Here is a 23,490-nt window from a genome sequence, read left to right as displayed (position 1 = left end):
CGAAATGTAATTACCCCAGTTATTTATATAGTGATAAGTTTGATCGAAGTAATACTATATTACTTATATATCAGACACTTGAATTATTTTTTAATTTGAAAGTCAAGGGCAAATCGAAATTGGGCCGAATTATGTTGTCTGTCCACCTTTGTGTGTCAGTCACACGGTGTCACAGATTTTTGGTGACCGTGACGGGTCGTCTGGCAGGTGTGATGCAGCGTGACATCCTGATAGCATATATAGAGGGTTCAGAACAATAGGGACATAGTAGCACCATGGCGAAGTTGGCAACTACTGTGGCTCTCATGGCTTTGCTAGCCATCGGGATCTCGGCAATTCCTGGTGAGTTTTTTTATTGTCACTAGTTCATTGGTTGAAGATGTCAGTCTTGGTCTGGAAACTAGGGACGCCGATAATCGTGCAAAGTGTAGGCGAAAGAATTTGAAAGCGGACCACGGACCCCGTCTCTCAACGACTGGGAAACAACCAAGGAAACTCTCCGATGAGAGAAAGAATCGATTGAAAATATCTTACCCATCAGTAGGTCCTGATACTAACGGACTAGTGTAAGTAAAAAAAGTATAAGATAGTCTTTTCTAAATCAAAATGAGTTAGTTATTGCAAATAAATATTAAGTAACTAAATTTCTATTTGTCTATTTTTCCTTCTTCCGGAAGTGTAACAATCGAAACGTAAGATACCTATTTACAAAAGTTAATTAACACTGGACCAGCAAGAGAACAATGGAGATAATTATTTTACATTAAAATAATTTTAACAATGTGCGCTCACGGCTTCCAGGTAAAAAAAAATGAGACGCGTTTACACATTTCATATACTAGCTGAGTTATACTTATATATATAAGGATATTATTACATCGTAATCAGTGCGCCAGTCAATCGACTCGCGCATTCTGTTTTCAAATTTCCTAAAATGGCTTGACTATAATCATTATAATCAGACGATCAGCCAAGAACTTATCTTTTTTTCCTCCTATCGAGTGATTCATCCAGCAAATGTCCTGTTTTCAGGAAAGCGATTGAGACGCGGCTTCAATAACAGCGGGTATGGAACCAGCCAGTATGGCCGCGGCAGCGACGAGCGAGACAACAGTAGTCAGGAAGGGAATGGGTGTAGCAGCGAGAATAGTAGGAGGTAAACTTCTCCATTTTTGTTCCTTTTTCTCTTCATGTTTGATTCATAAAATAATCTTATTACTACTGAACTAACTTCTAAAGTCATGAAAGTTGAATTTAAATCTATTTTAGTCGAAGCTGTCTCATTTACACATACACACTGAGACGGCAGTACTATAAAGTTGAAAATTCGTTTTTGCGGCGTATTTAGATATATAGACTCCCTTGTTGCTATAACTAACGTCACTGCGTCATTAGCTATTGAATCACAATATATAATGGACCCAACTTCAGAATAATGGTACTAACAAACTTCTGACCAATTCTAGCTAATCGCAGAGATAATTATTATATCATCAAACGTTATCCAAATGTTCAATATATTAATGTAAAAGGAAGAACTAACCTTGATTACAGTCGGGAGTTTTCCTTCGACCGAAACGGCCGTCAGAGCGACAACAATCGAGGGACACGTTCCTTCGCCAAAGCGTCCGCTTCCGCTGCCGCTACCGCGTATAACCAAAACCATGGCTCGAAAAATTTTGTACTATAGTGATGGAAAGCTATTTAAAATATTTTGATTGCAAGTTAATCAAAAATAGGGTTATAAAACGTTTATGTGAATGCTATAAGTGAAGAATATAAAGTTATATATAAAGCATAAAACTACGGCTGGTAATTCTTATTTTAGGTTGAGGATTAAGTACTATTATTATATTATTAACTTAATAATAAAATAATAATTATTTTATTGGAAACTATGAATAAAGGTAATGAGCATTTCTACTTTGTATTTATTCAGCGTAATTGTTTCAAGTTATATTATATCTATATATATAGATAAGTAAAAACCATGACCATTGAGATCACCTAATTTAGATGCTTTCCCCTGCATACTTTTTAAGATTTTAAGGTATTGATAAAATCAAACCAATATTGCGATTGTGGACAATTTACTATTAATTACTTACAGCTAACAATAATATAATTTACAAAGGAATATACATTAGATAATTAAAATATCACATGAATACATCGAATAGCGCACTCTCGGTAACACAGCTTACCTAATAAGTTTCATTAATTATCTGAAACAAAAACATAGACTATACATTCATACATAACTACGTTGGTAAACAATTTATCTATTTCTTGCCATCCACAATCCTACCCTACTAATAACTATTATAAATGTGAAAGTTTCTGAGGATGTAACTAGAGTACCTAGTCACGCAATATCTACTGAACGGATTGTTATGAAATTTGGTACACGGGTAAAATATTACTTGGAATAAAACATAGGGTAGATTTTACCCTGAAATTTCCACGAAGCACAGTAAATGTATAAATGTCTCGGGTCGGTAATTGAGAACATTTTCAAATTTTTGTCCAATTAATGTTTTGTTATCTGACTGTTAATTAGATTAAGTAGGTATATTAAAGATAAACAGACTTACATTTAGCGTTTGCCCACGGCTCCTCCTACAGAAGACGAGCTAGCGCTCGCGGTAGACTTAGAGAAGGATTGCGAAGCTCCCCCGGGGTAGTGGGGCACTCCGAAGCCGGGGCCCCCGGCCCCGTAGCCGCCCAGTGCACCGCCGCCGCCACCGCCGCCGCCGCCACCGTATCCTCCGCCCAGCGCGCCTTCATAGTTCCGTCTCACCCGCTCACCTAAATAAAGATAAATAATTATTGTGCTGGTCATATCATGATTGTATGCAGAACAAGTATTGCAGCCTGAATTTTGTATTGCTAACAAACTTTTTGCTGGATTATATGGGCTGTTATTTTTTGAAGTGTAAACTTCTTTAGTGGCGTTGTGCACTTTTTGTGATGGGTAAAAAATATCTCGCGTCAGGACACGTGACCCTGAGCGAAAATTCGTAAGACATCAAAAGTGCACAACGTTAGTATTCAAATTTTCACTTCTGCCTGCACTCCCGGAGTGCAACACGTTTTTTCTAATTAAATTATAAAATAACCCTTTTAAAACAAAACCTAAAATTATTGTACAAATAAACATGAAAAGACAACGTTTACGGCTCTCACGAAAAAAGAATAATCGGCAGTATGAAACCGGGAACACATACTTTTCTTCCTTCTTTCGAGAGGGTGCATAGAACATTACATTTAAACAAAATAGTTAAGGAAAATATAAAAACATTAATAAAACATAATATTACCCGGTGCAGCAAGCCCAGCAGCCACCAGGGCCGCCATGATGAAGAATACCAACTGCCGAGCCATGCTTCTACTGGTGTACACCACAAACTGTGTCCAGTCCCATTTCCCACTGCCATTTTATACCACACCCGCTATAAACTGTCCACTCATCCCAGCTCGTTTACGCCGATTTGCAATTTTCACAGTCATCCAGTTTTTTGGCGTAGTATCTAAGTTATCTGGGTACAGACAGCTACACATCAAGTCACTGCAAAGACCTTTATGCAACAGTCAACAGCGGTATATTCGGGAACTGGGTAGATGTGCTGTTGAATGTACTTATTCAGTAGGCTTTTTTCATATCCGCAAAAAGTATATGACACGTATTTAGAAAGATGTACCTACTCTGAATAAGGTTGGACAGGAAACTTTTTGATATATTTCGTGGAATTCACAAAATAAAGAAAATAATTCCACTTACTTGACCTCATTTATTAGGAAGAAATAAGAAATGTGAAAGAACATGAAAGTTACAAAGTTACAGGATTGTCCATATTAATTACTTTGCTTACATGACAAAAAATTTGTTAACAATTTGTACCTATTTCTAAAAAAAGTTAAAATATGATTTATCTCTTTGGTTTAATTTAATGATTACCATTAGACCATTAACTCATCTTTTACAGATATGTTCTGTAATTTTGTGTAATATAGGTTTTAAATGTGTAAAAAATGATTTTTTCAATTAAAATCAGACGAACTGATATCTATAGATACTAGTATTATAAAGAGTGTGAGGCGGGTAATCTCCGAAACTACCGAACCGATTTTAAAAATTATTTCACCATTAGAAAGGTACCTACATTTTCCTATATTGCTATAGGCTATATTTTATCTCAAAATTCCTACGGGAGCGAAGCCCCGGGCAACATCTAGTCTAATATAATGCTGTAGGTAGGTATATACTAAGGTGAGCCCCCGTGTTGACCGACACGGTACATTTTCAACAATAGATATCTGCTTTTTGTGGTCATGCTTTGACACGACAATAGTCAGGAAAATCGAAAAAACTATTCCAATAAAATACAAAGATAGCTAGTACAGGCATCTGCACATCGAACTAATAAAATTCATTGTCAATTCAATGCTATTATCGGCTCATAGAGATTCACGAATCTGATCTAAAAACATCCACCTCTGCTGTAGGCCGGTTTTACATGAAAAAGTACATTCCATTTTGAAGTAAATGAGAATCAGTACAACTCCAGTTAGAACGGGCGTCCGAACAGAAAGACGAGATGTTTTTCCTCAGGCAGGAATTTGCCACGGACTAGATAGCGAGAGCCAGACTCTCTCTCTATTTTGGCTTGTCTAAAAATAACCTTAAAAGTTTTAAAGTTTCCAGCCGCCTTCCTGGTGTCAAACCTCTTTGCGAATACTATCGTAGCCTATCAGCTGGCTAGGCTGTGTCCTTTGGTCGCCTAGTAGGACATCCACGGGAGGATAGCCCTCCTACTCTAGAGCGGAACCTCACGCTAATACAATCAGCCAGTAAATAGGTATTATCGACATTATTAGCACTCTGCGAGCAGTACTCTCAGGAGACGTGACGTCTTCATGTTCTATGTTCAGTTCAATGACTTTCCAATCGGTTGGTAGTAGGCAAATGAAGCATCCATTTTGTAACACTGTTTTTTAGGAATTGAATGATTATTGTATTTTTAACTAGCGGCCAGTGTTTGGCTTTGCTCCAGTACCATAATAAATTATACACTTACCTTCCTTAGGAATCAACATCACAATATCAATAGCTAATTATTACAGCTACCCACTTATACATATGTTACAATTATTTATTTGTAAACAGTACAAAAATCCGCCCGGTAGTTTTTGAGTTCAATTTAGTTCAATGCGACGAGGGGCTTATTTTTCAAATATATTAAGATTTTAATCGTTTATGTTGGTCTTAAACAAAAAAATAAAAAGTACTAATGTCTCAATATTTTGTTTATTTACAAATAATTAAAAATATGTGACCCATGTCACTGTAACAATCTATTATGTACTTAAATTTAATTATTAGGTTAATAACGGTACGCTAAATACCCAAGTAGAAAATTTTACAAACGTACACATGACTACTACTATATTTCGATTATATGCTATATGTAACTTAACCTAGGTATTCCTAGGGCAAACGTACGTCAACGTACATATTTTATGCATAGATAACGTATGTGTTGTTTTGGTTCATTATAAAAATGTAATAAATTTTACTAGTCAGTAATTTGCAATTGCAAATTATACAGACACCACATGATAAAATATTTCTTTTCTAAAGGCAATGATGAAAACCTACTGACTTTGTAATCGAACCGGGTACTGGGTAAAGGGTGTATACTACGTGACGTGTAACCATAGCGTGTATTCGTCGCATATGACACATATCTGTGACTGAACCACGTAATATTATACGCGGGACAGAGATGAACGACTCGCCATCGCACGTGAAGTGTGTGAGTGAGACAGACTGGATATGCGTTATCAATAAGTGTCAGGCAGCTGACACCCCATATACAACCCCCATTCAATTCACAATAACAGCAAATAAACACTTATTTTTCACTTTTATATAGACATGCGTACACCAAATATATTTTTTTATAGTTGTTGTTTTCTATATTAAAATTTCCAGATTTTTAAAAATTAAAAATACATACCCTCATACTCATAAAAAAGTTAAATCATACTTTTAGCTAAAATATGTTGTCTCGTTCTGTTAATGTCAAACATATTTCATATGATTCACTTTTTTTCGAGTAAAAGTGATAATGATAAAAAAATAAGAATATAATTACAATTCAATGTACAATATTATGCTATTACTTTTGTTCCTATTAACGCTTCGAGTAGATTATATTATGTCGTTACAACATGGCATTAAAATGGGCACCGCAATATGCTTAACAAAACTTCATGGTCATATAAATTTAAAACTAAATCAGAGGTATTATTTTCTAACACTAAATCGTAGACTAGTAAAATTGTGTTCACTATTACAATATATATTTTATCTTATGTTCGCTTATTCAATACACAGCAACAATCAACAAAATTATCTAAAAAGCTACCACTGAAACAATTACAACTAGACACCAAATATAAACATTACTATTGTAGATAATGGCCCTTGTAACTAGTTAATAAAAAGTCATCTATATAATGACGACCTTATTACCATATACCAAAACCTAGATTTCACTACACATTGCACAAAGTTAATGCACGAATAATAGAAATTAGGAATCAAAATTGTTAAATTGTTTTAAATTACAATTTAGAAAGATAATATTCGTAATTACTTAACAAGCAAAATTAACGTTACAATTTAGAGAACAGTATGGCGCGAATATATTTTTATATTTTTTATTTTAGCGGGAAAAAACCATAAATTTACTATTGCACCGAAAATGTCCGCTGCACCAAATGGTTACGCAATATTCTAATTTCTGCCAATATTACTTAAAAACTAACAATAATATCCAATACAAATGAAAAAATATTAGAATATTTTTACTAGATTATTAAATTATAAGTAGTTTCAAACTGGGTTTTAGCCGGTCAATAGACGTAAGTAATATTATTCTCGTGTATAATGTCTCTAAAACTTATCAATAATACAAAAAAATGTGTAAAAAAAATTAAATAAAGAATTAAGCATGACCAAATGCAGAGTATAATATTAATTATTAATGCCTACATATTGCACGCGCTTGTGAAAATGATTATTCGATTTAAGTAAGGGAGTGCCCACACAATCGATCGGAATCGGAATCTTTAGCCAGCCAGAAAAACCTTTATGTCTATGGAATAAGGGTGTCGCTAATACCATTCGCATTGACTTGACATTGATCGTTGTTCGCATCGAGCCGATCCAAATGGTGTGGAAACTTCCTAAACCCTAAGAATTTTAGTAAGTATATTTATTTATTATGGGAAAGTATATTTTTTACATCACAGTTTTTAGTTAAATATAAGAAATATTCTTAGAAAGCATAAAAAGTATGTAAATAAATGGATACAAACAAAATAGCTAAGGTATTTTAATATATGTATGTAGTTGCTTTAATCTCATTGACATATAATATTAAATTTTAAATAAATAATTGTGTTGTCGTAAAAAAAATATTGTAGATGCGCAAAAGAAAAATCATTTTACTAATTAATTTAATTTGATACTCAATAGGGTAGATGACATTTTTATCTTTATTTTGATAACAATTCGAAGTTCCTTATATTATTAGAACACCAGTGAATACTGTCTGGTTTCAAAGATATGACAAAAATAACATCACACATTTTTGAACTCGTCCAAACAGTTCATAATAAAGAATACTCTATGATCTTAAATAATGTTAATCTTTCATCTAGAGCATAAATATATTTTGTTTGTAATAACTTTATTGCACGAAAATAAGCACATTAATCAAAATTAATACAAGAAAGACACATTGTACAACGGCGGACTTATCCTATGTAGGGATCTCTTACAGTCAACCGGCGATAGGTTGAGAGGACGTGTATACAGTAGCAGGCTCATCAGAAGTAATAACGTACAACATGAACAGAGAAGACTATAAATTGTAAGATAATAAATAAATATACTTAGGAAAAGTAAAATATTTTTACAATTTTCTGACCTTGTCATCTACCCTATTCGTTTTCAAGTTAAGAGAGTATTTTTAAAACGTATTTAACAATACTTATTGTACGCTTTTAAGAATGTCATCCATTTCAAATTACACTAAACAAACTTTAAATCAAATTCTATTTCTAATGATTTTACACGCAACCCAGCCCTTATATTTATTATATTAATTTTATTGAACTACGGCTCGTTCTGTACTTTTTGTCTTGTTTAATAAAATAATAAAATTACCATATAGTTATAAGACAATGACAACAGATATAATATAAAAATGTCATCTTTATATAGTTATGCCATATCAGTGATTAATAAATTGATAAAATATAGAAACTTGCCGACGGTAGCACAAGCCTAGCTCGAAGTAAAAAAAAGTCTATTTATGGTAAATATTAAAAGAACAGTATAACGAATTTATTTCTTAAAAAATATATAAATATAACAGACCATTATCTAAAATCGAGAACGCAAGAACTACACTTAAAATATTGTGATTATACAATTCATTTATTTATATTTACAGACTTTTATTTATATAATTTGTATAAAAACAAACTAATCTAATAAATCTAATCACTAGCCATGTGCTTCGCAAATATCGAATAAGGCTGAGTATACACTAAAATTTATCGTTATTTTAATACAAAATATTATTATGTATTTTTTAAGACGTAAAGTAATACCTAGATACGTATGAGTTGTGACACGAAAAATGTAGTGTATACTCAGACTATGTTTTGTGTATTCAGTCCCAGTTATTGTGATTATGTACAAAAAATGTGATGCATTTACTAAAAGGAAGTATTATTATATAAAGGGACTTTTGTGTAAATTCAGCCAATAAAGCAAGATTTCATTTCTCCTTCATTCATCTAGACCTGTACACTTAAAATACATTTATAACATACATTTTCATTTAGAAAGTAATTCTGTTGAGCAGCATTCAAGTAACTAGTGTACATAAAATTATTCCCAAGTTATTTATGAATATTAATTCTTACATTAAACACTGGTTTTAACAAATAAGGACATGTTAAACAAATGGAACAGCCTTTTGAATTTGAGATGTATTTATATTTATAAATTGACATAAATACAGATTAAGTGAACAAATTTATTTTATGTTATTCTCGTTGACCTCGTTGTGTCAGTTGTTTATATTTGAGGCATGTGTGGCAGTATTTAATAGAGGTAAATAAGAATCAGTGAAAAATCCGTCGTCATATGTTAAAAAAATCCACCCGAACGTACGAATGTTGTCATTGGCCATAAGTCTTTAGGATTCTGGTTTTTTCCACCTTTATAACAAACATGTGCAAGTGACAAATCGGAACGTCATACGTCTGACGATAATTTTACGACGTCCTGCATTATTTCACATTATACAACATATAGAATTAATATTACCAGCTTTATGAGAGCATTTAAAACTGTGGCTCGTGTAACATCGACTGTGTACACGTGTAATGTCATAGCTGCGTAAATAGCTGTCTCGAACTAAATAAAAGTTTTATTGTTGCAGGACATTTTAGGCTAATTGATAGATAGTTTACTGGGCTAAATAGATAGCCCACCTTCATATTTACAACAATATTAAACTGTAAAAGGGAATTTCGAAATGTGTCTCATGCATGTGACGTCAGAGCTTTATACTAGTCAATCGTTTTGAAACAAGATAGTTTGTTCTTGTCTTATTATTTGCGGGACATTTTAGCCGTCGATTCGGCTCGTCTTCAAATTTATTTAAATGGCGGAGGTCAATTCACAATTATACACTGCAAAAGCCTCGAAACCACAAGTCGGTTTATTATTACAGGACATTTTACTGTCTATTCGGCCCATCGTCACATTAATTACACTGTAGAAGATTTAGAAATGTATCGTACTGGTAACATCAGAACTGCGTATTAGACAATGGTCGGTTGTACAATTCTGCGCCGTCGAACAATGCCGAGGTAACTTGTAAACGTGGTACTACTGTACTATTAAGGTCAATTGACATGGTTCACAAAACAGTGTATAGTATTCAGAAGTGGGACTCATACGTGTGAAGTCAGAACTGCAAATTACACAATTTTTTTTCTTTAACCTATCAACTCTGACCTGACGCGATCCTATTAATGTTCAATTGTTTCTAAAATCTCCATCATCAAAGAGTTGGGGTACTTTTGATGTCAATTCACATGATTCACAAGACAGTGTACAGTATTCAGAAGTGGGACTCATACGTGTGCCGTCAGAGCTGCGTGTCGGGCGCGCGCGGGAGACGCGCGCGCGGCGCGTCGCTGGGGTTCATGTCGATGCGGCCCGCCTTGCTCCACACCAGCATGTCCATTATGAACGCCAGGAACATCAGGCCAGCCGATAGACCTGCGGTACAAATTATCTATACATATAACTTATAGTAATCAAGGATACAGAACAAAGCTGTTCAAGCTTCCGGCCCAATAATTTTCCACTGACTAACACAGAACAACGCAGAATTACATCTGGAACAGACATACTTTACTAAAGAAAAGTATGTCTTGGGAGAACAAACTAAATTCTATACAACTGAGTCCTAAAATAAATTTCAGATTTATTCATATTCCACTTTTTCTATTTCATTTAATATCTAAGATAAATGTTAAAGTGAGTTTGTATGTTCCTCTTCAAGTTTCTATTCAATCGACATTCGTGAAATATTGCTAGAAATGATAGATCTCTGAACTGTACCCGTGACACATTGACGCGGGCGAAGCCGCAGGCAAAAGCTAGTACATGCAAGTGAGATATATATGTACATATTTATTTATTAAATCCTTTATTTAGTACAATCTACGATATCCAACAAAACATTATAAAACCGCACCACGAAAACCTCGCAAGGTTTATCTGGGCATCGGCGAGTCGCTGTTATTATATTGAGGAGATATTAAAAATTGTATTTATGGAATTTTTGTCTGTCTGAATTTGTTCGGAATTACTTGTTTAATTAGTCCAACTTGAAATCTGGCATAGGTTTCATCGCGATACGTTACTTAGAACCCGAGATATAAACAATGATAAGAACACGTAATTAACGTGAGCGAGACCGCGGGCAAAAACTAGTAAACTAGCACCTCGCGCGCTCATTTCACTTACCGCGTTACAAGATAAAATACTCCACACGGTGGACGACACATATAAACTCTATGTTACTAAGTACAGCGTGGCCAAATAACAGGTTTTGTAATTTTATTTACAACTTCAGTTTTGTAATTTTATTCCATGAGATATAAAATGTATCAAGTATTCCTTGTTAAATATAGTTTTTAGGGTCGTCAGTTATACATGGAAAATAATGTCAGACAAATGTCCGCCTCTAACAGCACCGCAGATGCGAACCCCTTTCATCGCGTTTTTCATCACATTTTCATACATTTCCTGCGTTATCTCAGTGACTTTGTCTCGATTATTTTGTTTTAATTGCTGAAGATTGTCCTTGAAGGTCACACATTCCTTTAGATAGCCCCACAAAAAAGTCAGGAGCTGTTAAATCAGACGATCTTGGGAGCCAATCAATGTCACCGTTTCTCGAAATTAATCGACCGAGAAACATTATTTTTAATGTTTCGTAAAACGTTTTAATAATTAAAACATGTTGTTCCGTTGCTGCACAAAGTAATTTTCGTGCAACAATTACTGTCATATTTATCGCCAAAAAAGATGTATACCTCCAAATTGGCCACGCTGTAGATAAAGATATAATTTGGTAACTAAAAAAAACTCACCTAGGAAGAAATGTCTCAAGCTGTGGTTGTCGTAAGAGGCGCACGCGGCGAATAGTCCGCAGGCGGTGTCGCGCAGGCGGCAGGCCGCGTCCACGGCAGCGCCGAAGATGATGGGGCACGGCACGTTGCCGAACACACCGATCGCGAACTGAATCACGCCCATCGCCATTGCTTTGTCTGGACGTAATACATAATAATCCTTACAGTCGTATTCATTTTTTATTTATTCATTTATATCTTTCTTCTTTATACTCATATGCCTCTTGACTGAAAGTCGTGGATGACCACGACCTTCAGTAGTAATATTCGAATTTTTGTTCCTTTTGATGTGTTTTTCAATACAAGTAATGATACTTGTATTGAAAAACACACAACTTTCTTAGCACTTAATGGACGACGGATGTGGATTAACAAGCGTTTGTCAGATGTTTGTCAGAATATAATTTACTAGCTTTTACCCGCGTCGTCTCCCTCGTGATTAAACGGGAGCAGTTATTTTTCCATTAAAGGTACCCTGTGTCCTTCTCCGTACTTCAAACTATATGTATGCAAATTTTCAAGAAGATTGGTTGAGTAGATTGGAGCGTGAGGAGGTAAAAAACCAACAAATAAGCTTACTTTCGCATTTATAAGTTAGGATTAGGATAAGATTATTAAGAAATCTGTTGCGCAGTTTTAAAGATCTATATATACATACGGACAGACAGATGTAAGCTACTTTATTATTTACTATCTATGTAATTATAGATTCACTCACCATGTTTATCAGTACACCGTATAATGAGCAAGACTGCGCCGACTTCGCCGCTCGCGTGCACGAACATGAGCGCCGCAAATATCGCGATAAACGCGTATATCTTGTTACAGGGGCCGCTGCACTCGCCGCTCACCGCAAACCCTTCCAGCACGGACAGATCGTTGTACAGATTGTATTTTTCTACACTGAAAAGTGAAATAGATATTTTAAGCAATAGCTGGCAACACTGCGATACTAGCGCCACTACAGCGGAAGCGGCGTGAATAAGGAATCAAGATAAAGATAATACTAGAGCCAGCTCTGAAAAGTACATATGTGGCGGTCCAAATCAAAAGGGACCTTATGGCGCCCGGCACTTACGCTATTATTGCCGATGTTTTGTATGCGAACAACGGCTATAAAGACCTAAGTGCCAGCCGCCATAAGGTCCCTTTTGATTTGGACGGCCATTATATTGCTATCTCTTCGATTTAGTACATGACTTTCTTGACAACAGGTGTTGCTGAACTATCGATAAATCCACAATCGATAATTTCAACCAAAAAAAGGGGGGCGCAGCCCCCCTGCACGGGGGGTAGGGGGGCGGTACCCCCCGCAAAAAATATATAGATAACAAACCTAGCTGGGTCGGTTAGGTTAGTGTTGTGAACACACCAAGCTATACCAACAAAAGTTAAGATGGTTAGGTTTGGATATGTGTCCAATAAGTTAGGTTAGGTTGGAAAAAAAAAGGTTGGGAAGAGCCTATACTTGATGCATGATGGTAGGTAAATAAATATTATTGAACAATAAAGATTAGGCGTTATACTTTTGTACTTAATTATTTAGTGAGAAACATAATTAAACCATTATGAATATTAGAACTATATTAGGCTATACTTAGACTTTATGAATATTAGACTAGACTAATTTGGGAAATAACTGAACGGCGATAAAATGTCAGGGCAATCAAAAATAATAGGCTATATCAAATTAAGAATTTTAAGCAAAAAGTTAGTGTACCAACCTAAATTAGTAATACAAAAAATTAGGGGAACCAATAGAGACCCGCAACACGCAACACGTTTGCCTGTAACTAGATACCACAAAACAATGGAGTACTAACGCGTGCATGGCCTTCTCCCCCCGGCCGCCGTCGTCGATGCAGCTGCAGTTGTAGTATATCCACGTGCTGTTGTCCAGCTGCCGGCTGTCCGCGCACCCCGCCTGGCACGGCGACAGGTACGTGAGGGCGTCCTGGGAAACACATATCGTGCTAGCTGCGCCCCGGGGCTTCGCTCCCGTGGGAATTTCGGGACGAAATGTACTATATGATCTTCTCCGTACTTTAAACTACGTGTATGCAAAATTTCTAGATTGAATTCTAGCAGGTAAAGCGTGAAGAGGTAATAAGCAATCTTACTTTCGCATTTATAATATTAGTTAGGATATACTAATTGACAGATAAAACAATCTATGTTAATTATTATCATCTCAGCCCTTTTATGCCCACTACTGAACATAGGCTATATCTGTATATAAGAGATATTAAAGAAAAATAATTTTAGGGAGTATTTATGCGACTAATAGATGCCAAAACTTTTTTTTTTTTTTTCATTTGTCTGTCTGTATGTTTGTTCGTGCATAACGCTAAAAATGCTTTATGGAATTCGACCGCCGCGGCCATTACAATTTGTCAATTTTTATCAAAGACAATAATTAGTTTTATTATCTGACTTCGAAATAATTAATATGTATTGTAGTAATGTAAATTTTGTAAATTATTGATTTTGGAAATTATTCCTTCAGCAAGAGAATCGATGGATGGTAATGACAGCGCGGCAGCAACGGTCGAAACGCTCTGAGAAACACCCATACCATATATTTATTTATTTTATTATCAGCAAGAGGTGAAACCGAAACTTACAACAAAAATATTGTCTTTGCTAACAAAAGTTGCCGCCAACAGCGCACTCTTATTGGAAGGTTGTAAAATTGTACTTATATTGTGTAAATGTTATGATAATTTAAACTATTTTTTTAATGATAGACTCAGATAAAAATTTAGTTAATTTAGTTACTTTTTATTCGATTTTGTTTTGTGGGATGATAGCATGCTCTCCATTTAAATTTGCATACCCGTGGACGGTGAAACATGTAGGATTAAGATTTTCTTATAACACCACATTGTAAATATAAAATGTAAACTCATGTTTTTGCAAATAAATAATCTATGTCTTTTTTTTAACTTCGTGTAATTTCTAATATAATTATAGTGTTGACGTCGAACCTTTTATTAACAGCACAGCCCTAACCTAAACCTCACTATACGTGTGTCCCGTATACATGCCATTATATATTTGTACACTCACCTGTCCACACACAGGACTAAACGACACGTTTTCACAGTGACAGTTGTTGCTGCACGATAGACTGGAGTTAACACTGCCCGTCTCCAGTAACCTGAAGTTTTCTTCTGGACAACTAACGAACATTAGCACCACCATGCCTGGAAGAGAAATCAAATTTATAAATTGAACTTAAAATTCTATCGCTTGAATATTTGAAAACTATTTATACAGAAACCACAACCACTCTTTGATATTTAACACTGACAAATTTAATTTGATATTTAAAACTTGCACTCTAGCGCCACAATCATATATTTATCAATTTATTTCGATTAATAGCGAAAAAAAAACGGGAATAGCTATTCTTCCGAGGAAAGATATCACATGTCCTTGTCCGTAATTCAAACAACATGAAAGCAGAATTTCAAGATTGTTAATTGAGCAGATAAAGCGTGAAGAGTTAAACAAACATACTTTCGCATTTATAATATTAGTTGGGATAGTTTCCTATCTGTAAAGTGAACTAATTGTGATTATAAAATACTAGATATTGCCCTAGGCTTCGCTCCCGTGGAAATTTTTAGATAAAATGTAGCCTATAGAGCAATCTTGGATAATGTACCTTTCGAATGGTGAATTTTGGAAATCGGTTCGGTAGTTTCGGAGATTCTACGCCTCAAACATACAAACGCTTACCTCTTTATAATAGTAGTATAGACTAGCTATTGCCGGCGGCTTCGCACGCGTTTTTTTCCACAGTAAAAGTTTTTTTTCCGGAATGAAAGGTAGTCCAGCGTGAAGAGGTAACAAACAAACTTACTTCCACAGTTATAATATTATTAGGTCCTTACATATGAAATTGGCGTTTTGTTGTACTGGCCACTATAATCACAAATTTCTCTTCTTTGGCTAGGAATTCCAAATTCAATAAATTAATTTATACAGCTATTTACACATGTATGTGTTTCGTTAACCTTCATTCATTTGTTTTTTCTTCTGATTTTTCTGTTTGCATCACTCAGTTTACAAAATGGAAAACTGGAAATATCGCGTATTTACGAGTACAAGTTCCACCGTGGCACCAGTGCTGCTGAAACGTCTCAAAGGGCTAATGATGTGTATGGCGGTAGTGTCGCAAAAGAAAACACAGTGCGTTTTTGGTTCCGACGTTTTCGTTCTGGAAATTTCGATCTGCACCCCGTGGACGGCCGGAGACCTAGTTGATAATGAAGAATTGAAGGCTATTGTGGAAGCGGATCCATCGCAAACCACGTCCGAGTTAGCTTCAGGCTTCGGTGTTAGTGATAAAACTATTTTAATCCACTTGAACCAAATTGCGAAGTTTAAGAAACTTGAAAGGTGGGTACCTCACGAATTGAGTGAAGCAAACCGGCAAACGCGTGTCGACTGCTGCATTACATTACTTAATCGGCACAATAATGAAGGGTTTTTAAATCAAATCATTGAATGTGTAACCTGTGATGAAAAGTGGATTCTCTACGATAATCGGAAACGCTCATCGCAATGGCTGGACCCTGCCCAGCCAGCCAAATCCTGCCCCAAGCGAAAATTGACCCAAAAAAAGTTACTTGTAAGCGTTTGGTGGACTAGTCCCGGTGTCGTTCATTACCGTTTTCTCAAATCTGGCCAAACGTTTACGGCAGACGTCTATTGTCAGCAATGCAAACTATGATGGAAAAGCTAGCTGCTAAACAACCGAGGCTGGTCAATCGCTCCACGCCATTGCTGCTTCACGATAACGCTAGGCCATACACTGCACAAAAGACGGTTCCAAATTAGAGGAGCTTCAATTGGAATGTCTAAGACATCCACCGTACTCCCCGGACCTTGCTCCAACAGATTACCATTTATTTTCGAAATTTGGATAACTTCTTCCAAGGGAAAAAATTCAACTCCGATAGGGCAGTCCAAACCGCCTTCAAAGATTTTATTGATTCCCGTCTGAATGGTTTTTTTTTTAGTAAAGGGATCAATTACTACCTATGAGATGGCAAAAGTGCATTAAAATAATGGTTCTTACTTTGATTAAATAAATATGTTATATTAAAAAATATTCGAATTTTTGTTCCTCCTATACCAAACGCCAATTTCATATGTAAGGACCTAATAGTTAGGATACACACCAGCGCTGTAGATGGCGGCAGTGGCGGCGGTCCAGGCGGCGACCTGCCGCGCGGAAGGAACCAGCTTAAGAATAACTACTCCTGAGGTGATGATGCCCAGTCCCATCACAAGAATACCGCCAAGACCTGATCAAACAAATGTTCGATTAATTTTTATTATGTAAATGTTATACTCGTATTGAGTGGACTTCGTGTCGCACTTGACTTTGCATATGCAGATTATGAAAAAAAATGTGCCTTTAAATTTAATTAGGTAAAAATATTTTGGTCTAGTGCCGTCGAAAGGTTGCATATATTATGTAAACAGAAATGATATCTGGATCCAGGTTAAAATATCAAGTTTTATGTGCGATTTAACCCATTTCTTGGGTGTGTGTATGCAACAAAAATTATTTTATTATATTCGATAAGATAACGGATTTCACGATACCCAAACGGCATCAAAGTCCAAAGACAAATCAAGGATATATTTTCATTGATACGGAGATTTGAGAGAAGCCACACCACACAATCTCTCATACCAACTCCACACTGTCGCGGAACACATGCCGACACGAATGCGTGAACATTGCGTACTTACTTATGAGTGCTTTTATTTACCGCAATAAAAAACCAGCAATGTATACCGAATCCGCCAAAGTTTGGCAAACTGTGGAGCCGGTATCACATTGTCGCGAGTTCTCAGTTTCATTCAGGCTGTGACGTCGCGAAATCCGTTACAGTATGTTCGTCGTCATACGTTCATCCGAGACAAAAGAAGAAAGAAGACGAGAAGGAAATGTTTCTCTAGGTATTTGGGTAGGAAGCTGTGGACTCCGCTTATCCGCATCAGGTGAAGAACTGAGTGGATGAATTCCACGAGTGTTTTGAACACCGCCGTGGGCTATCATTAGTGTTTATAAAATTATACCATACACAGTAATCAATTCAATTATCCTATTTTATAAATAAGTAAAGTACTGGTACAGTGTTAATTTTATAAATGTTTAATTTAAAAAGATTCTTTATTCAAAAAAAATGTGCGACACTAATGAAACGCTACACGCCGCGTTCGATCTCAGAGTTTACTATGCTTAACCAATCCACTGGACCATGGAGGCAGTTTAAGATAAAAAGCCATGGTAAAAGAGACACGAGGTTACCCCACATAACCAAGACACCAGCGTTGGATGTTACAGTAATGTTCATCGTAGTACCTCACCCGAGACAAGGTTTGCATCGTGCGTGGGCAGACGGAACTGCTTCTCCAGGTATTTGGGCAGGAAGCTGTAGACTCCGCTGATCGGCATCAGGTGCAGGACCGAGCTTGCTGTCCGCCACATCAGGATGTCGTTGGTCAGCTGGCGTTTTATTGTCGCGAAGAAATCTGGAACGTAGCATAGGTTGTTAGAAAAAAGTATTTAGTATAGGTTAAGATTAATGTTACATTGCTGCCTCACTACGGGTAAAGAAGAAACACGAAAAAGAAGTATAATGCTAATTTAGCATAAAACAATACCTGATTTTTTTATAGTGATTCTGGCAGAAACCTTGTTTGAAAATAAACGGGGAAATACTAAAAAAGAAAAACCCATCTCTGACTATAACAACGAGTAGGTATAAATCCTTAAAGTAACAAATACATTTCAGTCAGTGTTTGAAATCCGAATCAGAGAATAACACATATTTGAAAATTATGATAGATATGACAATGTAGTCTTTCAGTATCGGGAGGCATATCAATAGTTCGAAGTTTGCACACACAATAAACAGAAAATAAATATCGACGAACATCAAAATATTATTTGAATTCTTGTGTGTATGTTCCTATCTCGATAACGGCTCGGAAAGCGTAGTAGTACTTCAGAAGATTTCAATGAGACTACATACTCTATATCGCGTTTTAAATTCGGGCCATAATGACTCTTCTGATGTAAGTAAAAAATTATAATTTCCAATTTATATGGGCAGTGATGTTTTTCATAAAGTTTTTTTCTAACGTCGCAATTACTACATCCTTCACACGCTTACTGCCCATAATGTGAAAAGCGAACTAAGAACACCAATTTTGATCTATAGTATAAGTAGACTAATAATACTGGCTATTATTAATCTGTTCATAATATCTCTAAATTTCCCAATAATACATTCCGAATGACTTTTCAATAAAAATAATTCTATCAGATATCAGAAAAGCCACCATCATTGCAAGAAAGAAGTTGTACTTAGAAACATATTTATTTAATTCCAAATATATGCTTCTCTATCCGGTACACACGTGTAACGAAACATTTTAGTGGCGTTATCTTATCAATTGCCTTACTTTTGCCAGGACAGAGTCACCTTGAACTTGCTTCAATCATTGTGCTGATTATATCTTTTATTCGAGAATCTATCGAATAAATATCTAGTAAAGATATAAATCAAATATGTTTTCAACTACATCTGTATTAATTATTGTCGCGTGAAGTTCCGACTTTCAATAGGACCACTCCATATACTCCCGTGGATGTCGTATGAGGCGACTAAGAGATACATGGCCAAGGTAACTGATAGGCATGTATAGTAAAAGATTTTTTAATTTGTTATTTTGAGCTTACCTTTGAAGAAGGGTTCTCGTTTCTCTGAGAGTTTCTTCGGAGGCGGCGGCAGCGGCTCCTGCCTGATCTGGCGCGGGAAGAAGAACATAAGAGTGGACAGGATCACGATGAACCCGGCTATGAACACCATGCCTGCCAGAGATATACATACATTTTAATACATACTAAATGAAAAAAAAAGCATAACAAGAACATAATGTATGATAGTCACTGTCATCGTAATAATTATATACTTATATGTTAAAACTATAAGGGGGACCTGGTGGCCCAAGGTACAGGTTTCGGCCTAGTTTGGTGTCCCCAGTGCTCCCACAAATTGGATTTTATTAGCTCTCAGTTTGTTACATATTATTCCTTAACTTGTGTAGTAAATAAAGATATTGTATTATTATTATTATTATATAGATAGACGAATAGTATATTCGATACATTTGAACCTCATAGAAAATAAATAAAAAGAACTCCAATTAAAAATTAAATCGATTTTGATTCTTGGCTTATTTGCTGCAATCACAGATCATATTGACGACGAAATAACATTCTAGATTTACATTTTTCGAAAATTTCGTAAGCTCAATAAATATACAGATTCTTCAAATAAATCCACATTCCGTACATGCCACTCGCTAATGAAAACTGAACACACATAGTTGTATTTACTAGCAAGTACAAGCACCATTAGGTTTTATTACTTCCTTCCACATAGACGGCCATTCAACCGGCCAATGTTGGTTTTTCGCGTTAGGCTCGCTAGCAAAATGTCTACCTATAAAATGGCAAATATTGTACTTCATTAACACGCAGTAAATGAACCACAAATACTCTTACTCAAAGGATACAATCGCATATTAATGAACGCGTTAAACGATCATTCATTTTTGGCCAAAACAAAAATTGCTAATATCAAGAGCAAAAAACTGGCTAATGAGGAAACACAACATGGCGTTTATTTAGCAGCAAACTGTTCTTTGTTTGAACAATTTATAAGTAGGATCGAGAATAAGAAATGTTATAAATGTATATATTATTGCCATAGAAGTGAGAATTGGTGTGAATCTGAACTGAAAAATAGATGAACTAATCCGCTTGAACTTTTCATTTGTAGTAATTGAAGACTACAGTGGCGCCATGAGTAACAGGAACGTTTAGGAAAATTTTATTTCGTGAACAACTTCTTTATGAATATGCCACAAAATCCATGGTCTGTAGGAAAAGATAGAATTATTAAAAGAAAATACATTCTAATAAACGTAAGTATACGATACTAGTACTGATCCCTCATACATATAGGATACTTTTTATCCCAAAATTCCCGCAGGAGCGGAGCCCAGGGCGCAGCTAATTGCACAAGTCACCTAGTGATTCTCTCTTCTTTAAGAAAAAGAACATTAAACATTTTAAAAGTAATTACTTAGGGAAGGATAATTTCGTCATCAAGAGCTGACACGACTTTCCCTCCCCTACTGAATCTAAGACGCAATATCGAAAGATAGATCCAAACAGAAACATTTGCGCCGACACAAGGTCGCCCGGTCGACGCTCAGTCAAGGGCGTTCGCTTGATACACTGTTTAACGCAGTTCAAACTGTTTACGTTAACTATCAGACGGAACTTACTATCGAGACGAGACATGTGACGCAACGAGTCCTTTATGCAACTATGGGACTTGACATTTGTATCATAGAAGAGCCAAGGTCAGTTCAAAACCGGTTAAAAAGTAAAAGTGAGCTGCGTATCCTGTCCACCCACTAAATCCTCATTACGAACATCGCACGCATAATACCACAAATACATTTGTTCTAGACGTGATGGCGCTAGGATCGCACTTTCCATATAAGAATTCTTCGGAACACTAGTTCAAAATTTGGCCACTCGCTGAGATAGTTTTGTGGCAGTGTAATTGTCGGCAACAAGACGGCCGCAGCCTTGGCCGTGACCGGCCGTCAATAGAGCGCTTATTTTAGCCGTGGCGACGTGCCGTGATGTAAGCGGGTTATGTAAGGCGCGCGGCGTCACGCTGGGAAAAAGCGAAAGCACGGTGGAAATTGCAACGCGATGCATCGAGCGACGACTGCCGCTACGCCGCACCGCCCGGACACATCGCGCGTGGGAGAGTTCAGCCCATGTCACTACTTTAGTAAAATCGAACCTGCGATAAAGATTCAAGCAAAATGTTGCATTTTACATGTATGTACGATCATAATAACTATTTTAAATCAAAAGATTAAAATAAAGTAAAAAAATAAATAATAATACATAAAGTAAGATGTAACACTGAGTTTAACACAGCTTTAACACAAGAGTTCCATAATGTTACAACCATCTCTGATACTCAAGCTCTAATATATGCTCGATCGACTCTTCATTAAATGAAACATGCCGTATTTCATAATTTTTGCGTTACTGCATAAACATAGAAGACGAATGTATTATCTTCATATTGTCATGCGTGAGACACCCATCGAAAGAACGTAAGAATGCAATAATGATACACGGCTTACACAATCACGGAGCTGGTGCATCGTAATATTAAGCAATTGAGATTATCTTCTGTTATATTGAAGATTTTATATCATTTTCGCAATATTTTGCTATATCTGGGCAGAATCAATTGCAATTACTTTGTTTAGACAAGATGGAGATATTAATAAGATTTTGTCAAATAATGGTTTAAAATGAAACGGTGAATGGTTTAAAAACATATATATGAACATAAGCAATTGTATGATTGGTATTGAGCATGCGTTTCCCAAAAGAAATGGTCACCCAAATTTACTAACATGACATAAATGTCGCCTAATAAGATGATTTTACGGTACGCGACACAAAAGCACGTGTTTGAACATAATTGCGGTAGTGACAAACACCGATGTAGTAAACATTCTACTTCACAGAATAAGACTGGAGGCGATGTTACAACTGGGTTCGATACCGGATTAATATTCAGTAAGCTGTACACATACACCTGGTAAGTTTTCAATTACGTGTGCTGATGCTTTAAGACCCCCCAATGGAGAAAACATGCAAATTGGCGTAGGTTGTGCAAATTTTTGCTTACTTTTAAAACCAGTTCTCTTCAGACATTAAAAACGTACACAATACAGAAAGCGATTTAAAGAAATGCCCAATCCAAGGTACTGGTAAACAATGTCTTCAAGAGCTCATTAAAGTGAGCATTAACAAAATGCCAGATACGATGACACGTAAATTGTGTAAACGAAAACAAACTCGAAATAAACCTAAAAGAAAGACGGTAAAGTTAATTTTAACACAGCAAATGTAGACACTGACAAACTGTCCGTTAAATAACTCGTTAAGATGCAGGGCTTCATTCATGAACCTATAGCAGTTGGACAATAAGGAAATACGCAGAATTCAATGAGCATTCGCGAATTGGCAGCATTGTGAGTCGAAGCACGAATGAAGCAGTTTTCTACTTTGCGAATTTGAGCGGCGATGGCAAAATGAAAATCGAACAGGATTTTAGCTCTTATTTCTTTGGTGTTAAGTAGGTGTTGGTTATCTATTGGTGCGTCTAATGTGGTGGTCATACGTTTCGTTTCGTACTTAGGTCACGCAATGCTTTCTTCGTGGCTTTTGCGCGGAAATCTTCGCAAGTCTCTAACGGTAGTCAGAAGTTCCGCAAAGGAATGCAAGGGGACTCCGGTTCTAAGCGTACCTGTTCAAGAATTCTGTGTTTCTATCTATTATGACGTTACTATTCTTGTAATTTCCTGATAATTTCCTGATATCTGTCAGATTGTCATTCTAGGAATAGTCTATGTATTCACATTAATCTTAACATAAAGAAACAAGTTTATTAAACTTTTCGCAAATCAATAGTTAAAGTAAATATAGTCAAACGTTGGCATTTCTAGACAAATGTAAATATCAAAACATTTCAATATACGTAGGTATAATAC

The 23,490-nt window shown here is 36.0% G+C and overlaps 2 protein-coding genes and 1 long non-coding RNA gene across 6 annotated transcripts in view; 1 reads left to right on the top strand and 2 right to left on the bottom strand.

Annotated features, from left to right (window-relative positions):
- The first annotated feature begins 214 nt into the window (after positions 1-214).
- On the top strand, positions 215-1,919 carry LOC128676848 (uncharacterized). 2 transcript variants are annotated; one of them, XR_010370259.1, is made up of 3 exons: positions 215-342; positions 1,033-1,156; positions 1,537-1,919. XR_010370259.1 is itself a non-coding variant. In XM_053757252.1 (3 exons), the coding sequence occupies exons 1-3, from the start codon at positions 276-278 to the stop codon at positions 1,688-1,690; spliced, it is 327 nt and encodes a 108-aa protein (XP_053613227.1). In that variant the 5' UTR covers positions 215-275; the 3' UTR covers positions 1,691-1,919. The 2 variants fall into 2 exon arrangements, 1 of the variants encoding a protein (XP_053613227.1); XM_053757252.1 differs by having other exon boundaries at positions 1,555-1,919.
- Positions 1,920-2,073: 154 nt separating this feature from the next.
- On the bottom strand, positions 2,074-3,448 carry LOC128676859 (uncharacterized). Its single transcript, XR_008405472.1, has 3 exons — positions 3,321-3,448; positions 2,595-2,808; positions 2,074-2,225 (listed from the first exon to the last, which is right to left on the bottom strand). It is a non-coding gene; the product is annotated as an uncharacterized LOC128676859 (long non-coding RNA).
- A 6,631-nt stretch (positions 3,449-10,079) lies between these two features.
- Positions 10,080-23,490, bottom strand: part of LOC128682032 (solute carrier organic anion transporter family member 74D-like) — a 45,743-nt gene continuing 32,332 nt past the window's right edge. For 2 of the 3 annotated variants that reach the window (XM_064436898.1, XM_053766499.2), the window contains exons 4-11: positions 19,568-19,699; positions 18,190-18,354; positions 16,989-17,114; positions 14,866-15,002; positions 13,620-13,750; positions 12,515-12,699; positions 11,758-11,934; positions 10,100-10,375 (exon numbers count right to left, since the gene is read on the bottom strand). In XM_064436898.1, the coding sequence (XP_064292968.1) occupies positions 10,242-10,375; positions 11,758-11,934; positions 12,515-12,699; positions 13,620-13,750; positions 14,866-15,002; positions 16,989-17,114; positions 18,190-18,354; positions 19,568-19,699 (1,187 nt within the window). In that variant the 3' untranslated portion in view covers positions 10,100-10,241. Of the gene's footprint in view, positions 10,376-11,757; positions 11,935-12,514; positions 12,700-13,619; positions 13,751-14,865; positions 15,003-16,988; positions 17,115-18,189; positions 18,355-19,567; positions 19,700-23,490 lie in introns of all 3 variants that reach the window. The other variant, XM_064436897.1, reaches the window with a different exon arrangement.

The sequence above is a fragment of the Plodia interpunctella genome, chromosome 2, assembly GCF_027563975.2.
Source record: "Plodia interpunctella isolate USDA-ARS_2022_Savannah chromosome 2, ilPloInte3.2, whole genome shotgun sequence".
NCBI classification, from domain to species: domain Eukaryota; kingdom Metazoa; phylum Arthropoda; class Insecta; order Lepidoptera; family Pyralidae; genus Plodia; species Plodia interpunctella.
This window is presented reverse-complemented; position numbering and strand designations above follow the sequence as displayed.

Excerpts from the sequence above, each read along its gene's own strand:
- LOC128676848 (XM_053757252.1), top strand. The coding sequence starts at position 276 with ATGGCGAAGTTGGCAACTACTGTGGCTCTCATGGCTTTGCTAGCCATC. Across the intron at positions 343-1,032 it reads CGGGATCTCGGCAATTCCTG|GAAAGCGATTGAGACGCGGC; the intron begins GTGAGTTTTTTT and ends TCCTGTTTTCAG. Across the intron at positions 1,157-1,554 it reads AGCAGCGAGAATAGTAGGAG|TCGGGAGTTTTCCTTCGACC; the intron begins GTAAACTTCTCC and ends CCTTGATTACAG.